Source organism: Penaeus chinensis, chromosome 15 (genome assembly GCF_019202785.1).
Source record: "Penaeus chinensis breed Huanghai No. 1 chromosome 15, ASM1920278v2, whole genome shotgun sequence".
In the NCBI taxonomy this organism is placed as follows: Eukaryota; Metazoa; Arthropoda; class Malacostraca; order Decapoda; family Penaeidae; genus Penaeus; species Penaeus chinensis.
The window spans coordinates 24,106,244-24,114,615 of NC_061833.1; the positions used below are offsets into that span (position 1 = coordinate 24,106,244).

At 39.1% G+C, this 8,372-nt stretch overlaps 1 protein-coding gene across 1 annotated transcript in view; it reads left to right on the top strand.

The window, feature by feature from the left end:
• Positions 1 to 8,121, top strand: part of LOC125032954 (actin, cytoplasmic A3-like) — a 17,417-nt gene extending 9,296 nt beyond the window's left edge. Inside the window, exons 3-6 of the mRNA XM_047624360.1 lie at positions 2,330 to 2,545; positions 3,802 to 3,964; positions 5,894 to 6,180; positions 7,691 to 8,121. Coding sequence (XP_047480316.1) covers positions 2,330 to 2,545; positions 3,802 to 3,964; positions 5,894 to 6,180; positions 7,691 to 8,029 — 1,005 coding nt within the window. The 3' untranslated portion in view covers positions 8,030 to 8,121. The remainder of the gene's footprint in view (positions 1 to 2,329; positions 2,546 to 3,801; positions 3,965 to 5,893; positions 6,181 to 7,690) is intronic.
• The last annotated feature ends 251 nt before the right edge of the window (positions 8,122 to 8,372 follow it).

The window sequence follows — 8,372 nt, forward strand, 5'->3', positions numbered from 1 at the left end:
TAATCCAGCTTGTTCAGCCGCGCCTGTCGAGGAGATTAATGCTTACCGTGAAGAGATCGGGGCTGCCAGGTGACGAAATCCTCTGGCGACTCGCTGTCGACTTACCCTTTTTTTCCACACTTCCTCGAGATATGTATTCATCCATCGCCGTATCAACTCGGATCGACTCATGGGATTCACCCACTTACTCACCTGAGACTCAGCGTTCAGCCCGTCTACCGGCCCTAGCTCATTTCAGTGGCGCTCACCCATCTCCCGGGGGAATTTCCGGCCAAACTGATGAAGATTAATGACGGGTGACGTCACTGTAAACAGGAATTATCCAAAAAAGTTTTTTTAATTTTTCCCGAAGGTGAGATGAAGAGGAAATTTTTGACGATAATAATGTTTTTTTTAGTGTTTATATTTCTGGATATTTTTACGAAAGATAATGCGCTGCAGGTCATTAACTCTAGGTTTGTTATCACGATGAAGGATCAAGATATTAATGAAGACTTGATCTATGTTGGTAGCTGTGAGGGGTTGTGAATATAAAATTTTGAAAATACATGAGAACGATAGTTACTTAAACATGAAAACTCTAAGGTAATACTATACCACGTTTCAAATAAAAAGTTAAAATCACCAAAATAATATTTCAACCAATGCAGAACCCAAGCGAAAAAAAACGTTAAATATTTTGGCTGTTCACAGTTTTTATTGTCTAAAATATTCAAAATACCTATATGAAACAAAATCTGGAGAATTTCCAACGCTGTAATTCGCTGAAGGGCTACAGGAGTAATACGTTTTGTGTTTATGGTTTTGAGGGTCCTCCGAGTTCATATTTTTGTCCAATGAGGAAACATATTTATTTCCGTATACATCATTCTACTCCGTCTTACGTATTTCATTTATAAAAACAACAACAACAACATGATAGTAATGACAATAAAAAAATTACATATATAAAATAAACATTTAAAAAATTCTACAACTCTACAAGCCTCTGCTGCAATTTCTGTCTCGCACTTATTTCACGTTGGTTCGCCCCCCCCTCCTCCTCGCGCAGGCTGAGTTGGCTCCGCTCCCCTCGGCTGTGTTATGATTTTCATCAGCGGCCCAGCATCCGCGGCTTCCCCTCATGGCAAGGGCGACATAGTGGTCCCCTCGACCAAGGGATGGAGGGAGCGAGGGTTCCAGTCACGGCGAAGGTGCACGTCATGACGCTTAAATAATTTAGTTCTGTGTTTGCCGAGTGTCAACATGCTTTCGGCTGCCACGCTAATACTCATATCTGCTCTCCATTGCTCGTGGAGTTGTTCCCTTTTTTTTTTCTTTCTTTTCTCTCTCTCACTCTCTCTCTCTTCTCTCTCTCTCACTCTCTCTCTTTTTTGTTTTTCTTTTTTCTTTTTCCCTTCAGTCGATCCGGGGAATTATCACGTCAGGGTAATGATTTCTCCATTGTAACACATTCGATATTTGCTCAAGAGCTAATAATAGCATCTGGCTGAAACAGTCGGCAGGGAGGGAGGGGGGGGGGGGGAATTTAATAGCTTTATGTTGAGTCTCGATCCCATGTAAGCTCCACGGTTGGACGGCTGGAATCCCCCGCTATTGAAATGCTTTCGAAAAAGAGATTTCCCTTACCTGCATGTTTGCTTGAGACGTGGATTTACCAGGATCAGAGGACACACTCAGTAATTTCATGACCTAGATTATTTGGCTCCCATGCACGTTCGTGAAATATTAAATGATAAATATTGGCATAGTCAGCTCAGTAAGCAGTTGCAGCCACTGAGAGACGCTCATTTCATTCAGCCGAGCATGTGTGTGCTTTGTACGTGTATATGTGTGCGTGTAAGTTTGTGTGTTAGTATGTGTTTGTTTTAGGGGGTTGTTTGTGTGTGTGTGTGTGTGTGTGTGTGTGTTTGTGTGTGTGCAGGCACATTAGTTACAAAGCAAAAAGCCACATTAAGAAAATATTAAAGATATATTAATATAGATATATTAACGCATGTATAGACAAAATGGAACCAGCCGTAAGAACAGAATGGAAAAGACTGACGTTTCGAATCCAGCGTCGTTTCCTTTTCGGTCAAAGCAATTTCCACTTTTTTTTTTTTTTTTTTTGTTATTTGTCCGAAAAAAATACACCGTGTTTTATTCAAAACATTCATTATCAAATCATTTTGTTCATTTTCTGCCTGAGTTTATTTCTTTATTTCTTTCTATGACATATTCCTCATCCAATCCTATAAGGAGCAAATCCCATCATCTCGATACCTACCAAAAACAAATGACGATCTTACCCTCCCCCCCCCCCCCCCCATCTTCCACTCTCGCCCAGGGCATCATGGTGGGCATGGGGCAGAAAGACTCGTACGTAGGGGACGAAGCCCAGAGCAAGAGGGGCGTCCTGACAGTGAAGTACCCCATCGAGCACGGCATCGTCACCAACTGGGACGATATGGAGAAGATCTGGCATCACACCTTCTACAATGAACTCAGAGTCAACCCCGAGGACAGGGCCGTTCTGCTGACCGAGGCGCCGCTCAATCCCAAGGTGGGTAGAAGTTGATTGCGTGTGTGTGTGTGTGTGTGTGTGTCTTTGTGTGTGTGTGTGTGTGTGTCTTTGTGTGTGTGTGTGTGTGTGTGTGTGTGTGTGTGTGTGTGTGTGTGTGTGTATTTGTGTGTGTGTGTGTGTTGGGGGGTGTTTGTGTGCGTGTGTGTCGCTGCGACAAATGTAGAAAGTTTATGAAAAAGAATGAATGTTTTCACAGTGCGAGAGTTGTATTTCATTATACCTTCACCAGAAATACACGTATTTTTGACGAAGATATAATCGAAACCGGTCAGATACATTCCTTGCTCTGTCAGGATATCCATTTTCTTTCATACCTTTTGTTACAATGTATCATCTGCTTTTCTTATCATTTCGATTAGTTTATGCCACATTCAGACATATAAATATATATATATATATCTTAGTGGAATTAGTACAGCCATTTTATTATTTTAAACAGGTATACGTACAGGGCACCAATAAATTTCTTGCGCTATGCCACAGGGTGAAATATCAACGTTGCGTGTTCTTTTACACGACCAAAGTCCTAAAGATAGAGAGGTAATGCAGTAAATTCTCGCTGCCCAAAACTTCTCTTTTCACATAACCCTTTATTGCCGTGGGTTCCAGGTGTAATAGTTTTATTGTTGATATCAAACATGGTCTCTATCTGAAAATTGAAGTCATTTTGAAATAATTCTAGTTTTCGATGTGGAGTCCATACCTAGACGCTAGGTTATTGTATGTGTGTGTCTGTCTGTTTTTCGTGGTGTGTATGGTGTATATGCTTTCTTCGACTGTTCAGTGATTCATAACAAGTTACGTGTAAACATTCTGAGACTGTCATGTCATGTCATAGTCGATAAGGCATACATTATTTGGATATCAGACGAGGACACGCACGCACGCACACATACAGACACACACACACACACACACATACACACACACACACACACACACACACACACACACACCTTTTGTGTTTTTAAGCTTGAGTTCGTGATTAACATTAACGAATAAAACGAGTATATACATCTACATTTGATAATGATAATAATCTTTTACATAATTACTAATGTTGACATGTAAAAAAAGAAAAAGATTGAGAAGGCATATGATACGTGCCCTACCACCTAAACATATAACAAGAAACAACACCATCAAATATAAACCAATATACATTTCTCATAACACACCAAAAAAAGTTTAAAAATAAAATAAACACACGACATAAAACTCGCTCCCACTTACAGGCCAACAGAGAACGAATGACGCAAATCATGTTCGAAACCTTCAACACACCTGCGATGTACGTGGCGATCCAGGCCGTGCTCTCTCTCTACGCATCCGGACGCACTACTGGCATCGTCTTGGACTCCGGCGATGGCGTTTCACACACTGTACCTATCTACGAGGGTAAGAGAGCGGTGGTGTGGGGCGGGCGAGGCTCTTCGCTCGTTTGGCTAGTGGTTAATATTGGGGTATTATTATTATTATTATTGTTACTATATTATTATTTTTGTTATTATTATTATTATTATCGTTATTATTATTATTATTGTTATTATTATTATTATTATTATTATTATTATTGTTATTATTATTATTGTCATTATTATTATTGTCATCATCATCATAACCATCATCATAATCATCATTATCATCGTCGTTATCGTCATTATAATCATCATAATCATTATCATTATTATCATTATTATTATTATTATTATTATTATTATTATTATTATTATTATTATTATTATTATTATTATTATTATTATTATAATTATTATTATTATCGTTATTATCATTATCAATAATATTATCCTTATCATTATTATTTCGATTATTATAACTATTGCTATCATTACATTTATTACCATTATCATTGTTATCATCACTAATACCACTATAACCATTATAATTATCATCATTATTATCATTATCTTTACCATTATTATCAGACCCCAACGAAAAAATTATAAAAGGATAAACCATAAAGTGTCTGACACTATAAGTCCTTGAACGAAAACATATGAGCTATTGGTGCAGTTTCGAAGTATTTAAATCTACTGCAGTTGTGAAATAGAATAAGAAAAAGAATCGACATCGTATTATCCTTATTATTATCATTATTATCCTTATTATTAGTAGTATTATCCTTATTATTATTTTTAAAAAATTATACCTAGGTGTAAGATTTTTATACCTAATTTCCTGTGGTTTTAAGTGCTCTGAGAGTCTCTATCTTACTGTTAACATATTAGTTTTCTGGGACTTTCACCGTTGCTTCAGAATAGTACTATCTTTTAGATCAGTTGTCAGTCAGTTCAAAAGTTTAGTACAAATATGAAATGTGCATAACAGACCAATGCGTCTGTGTGTGCGTGTGTGTTATCGTATTCAGCCACATACACAAACACGCATTTACAGACACACACACACACACGCATACAAGCACACACATATACACACACCTACACAGTGTTTGTGTGTGTGTGTGTGTGTGTGTGTGTGTGTGTGTGTATGTGTGTGTGTGTGTGTGTGTGTGTGTGTGTGTGTGTGTGTGTGTTTATACATCTGTATAGTCTCTTATACCATGTCCTGCGCGTAGCCCGAAAGTGAAGGTTTTGGCGAAAATAATGAGTGAATTCCTCCAAGAAAGGTTCCCGGATGAACCCTCGCTATTTACACAGGGAAAAAGCAGTTACTCTCGATGACTTACGGTAATGGATACCTGTATGACATTTCCAGATGAGAATTAACTCTTTTCTCTATATCAGACTCTTCTGATTATGAAATATGTAAATAGAAATGTGCCATCTCACGTTATGTAAAGCCTCGGTTTTGTTTGAGGCGTTTGTAAAAACATATTCAGACGATTTATTCATATTCACAGTCATGGCTCTATAGAGGTTCACTTGTCTTGCATCTAGCAACACACACACACACACACACACACACACACACACACACACACACACACACACACACACACACACACACACACACACACACACACACACACACACACACACACACACACACACACACATACATACATATATATATATATATATATATATATATATGTATGTATATATATATAAATATGTTATATATGTATATATATGTGTGTGTGTGTGTGTGTGTGTGTATATATGTATATATATAATATATATATATATATATATATATATATATATATATATGTGCGTGTGTGTGTGTGTGTGTGTGTTGTGTGTGTGTGTGTGTGTGTGTGTTGTGTGTTGTGTGTGTGTGTGTTGTGTGTGTGTGTGTGTATTCATATGAAATCCGCCTTATTCCCTGCCCTTCCTTCGCCAGGCTACGCCCTCCCGCACGCCATCCTGCGCCTGGACCTGGCGGGGCGCGACCTCACGGACTACCTCATGAAGATCCTGACGGAGCGCGGCTACTCCCTCACCACCACCGCCGAGCGAGAGATCGTCAGGGACATCAAGGAGAAGCTGTGCTACGTGGCGCTGGACTTCGAGCAGGAGATGACGACGGCCGCCTCGTCCTCGTCGCTGGAGAAGTCCTACGAGCTCCCCGACGGACAGATCATCACCATCGGCAACGAGAGGTTCCGATGCCCCGAGGCGCTGTTCCAGGTCGGTGCCGCCGCGAGGGAGGAGGGGATTACGGGCTTAAAAAGGAATTTAGAATGAGGAGAAAATAGTATAAGGAATATTTCAGATTATTTTCCTTTAAATAATTGGATAAAAGGAAGGGTGGAATGCTATATGAGAAGGGGGGAAATTAAATGACATGATAGGAAAGAATGATATGGAAAAAAGGGAAAGGAAAAAGTAATTTTTTAAAAAGAAAGGGAAAAAGGAGGGAATTTTATCAAGAAAGTGAAAAGGATCAAACACAAAAAAAAAAAAGAAAAAAAAAGATAGGGAAATAAATGTAAAAACAGAATTGACAAGGGAATCTCTAAGCGATATAGTTGCTGAGAAATGTTCAAGGGCATCGAGCACGAAAAAAAAAAAAAAAAGAATCACAATATCTATTTCAAGTTCAACCCACTTAATGAAAAGGGACTCGATAATGTCCTTCCTATCTTAGACACACCTTGTTCTTCTCTTTAAAAAGGTGCTTCGTCCTGCCTTGCTACCCGCTTCCTCTCGCTCACAGAACCCAGTCCAACCCCACAGAAGATTTTCGTGCTCGAGAAATGGTTTAAAACTGTTAAACGTTCCCGCAGGATGTCTCTCCCTCTCTCTCTCTCTCTTGTATTTCGTTGGACGAATATGAGACAAAATTCCCGTCTGCAGTGGTCAGTCTGTCAGGATTAAATTCTAGGAGTTATGATATATCCCACGCACACCCTTGTTTTCACTGTCAAACAGTTTTATGAGTATATGTATAATTATATATATGCGTGTATGTTTATACCATGAACGTAAGTGTATATATGTATATGTGTGTGTGTGTGTGTGTGTGCGTGTGTGTTTATGTATGTATATGTATATGTATATATATATATATATATATATATATGTATATATATATATATATGTATATATATATATATATATATATATATATATATGAGTATATGTATAATTATATATATGCGTGTATGTTTATACCATGAACGTAAGTTTATATATGTATATGTGTGTGTGTGTGTATGTGTGTGCGTGTGTGTTTATGTATGTATATGTATATATATATATATATATATATATATATATATATATATATATATATTCAATTAAATCTAGTTTTACAGTGTGGGTTTTTATACCATATATATATATATATATATATATATATATATATATATATATATATGTATATATATACATATATATATATATATATGAGTATATGTATAATTATATATATGCGTGTATGTTTATACCATGAACGTAAGTGTATATATGTATATATATATATATATATATATATATATATATATATATATATATATATATATATATATGTATGTGTGTGTGTGTGTGTGTGTGTGTGTGTGTGTGTGTGTGTGTGTGTGTGTGTGTGTGTGTGTGTGTGTGTTCGTAAGTGTGCGCATAAATGTGTGCGTTAGAATGCAGGTCTACAGATACAAAAGCGTAACTACAGCAGCGTGCGCTTCCCTTGTCCCCGCAGCCGTCGTTCCTGGGCCTGGAGTCCTTCGGCATCCACGAGACCACCTACAACTCCATCATGAAGAGCGACCTGGACATCCGCAAGGACCTGTACGGCAACACGGTGCTCTCGGGCGGCACCACCATGTACCCGGGGCTGGCCGACCGCCTCACCCACGAGCTGAGCGAGCTGGCTCCCCCGACCATGAAGGTGAAGATCACGGCGCCGCCCGAGCGCAAGTATTCCGTGTGGATCGGCGGCTCCATCCTCGCCTCGCTAGCCACTTTCCAGCAGATGTGGATCAGCAAGAGGGAATACGAGGAGTGTGGCCCCTCCGTCGTGCACAGGAAGTGTTTTTAAAGGGGCTGAACTCCGACCGGCTTTGGAGAGCCTGTGACGTCTCTCGCCCACTTGTGCAAAGTCGATTTTTTTCCCTCTCTCTCTCTCTCATTCTCTCTCTCTCTCATTCTCTCTCTCTCTCTCTCTCTCTCTCTCTCTCTCTCTCTCTCTCTCTCTCTCTCTCTCTCTCTCTCTCTCTCTCTCTCTCTCTCTCTCTCTCTCTCTCTCTCCTCTTTTTCTCTGGCGAGAATAGCCGGCGGGATGCTTGTGGTACGAGTGCCGGAAGTGCCACTGCTTAGATGACGTCACTGGTGGGCACAATAGTCGCAGCAAAACCTCTCCTCGGAATGTAAAGATAAATGTC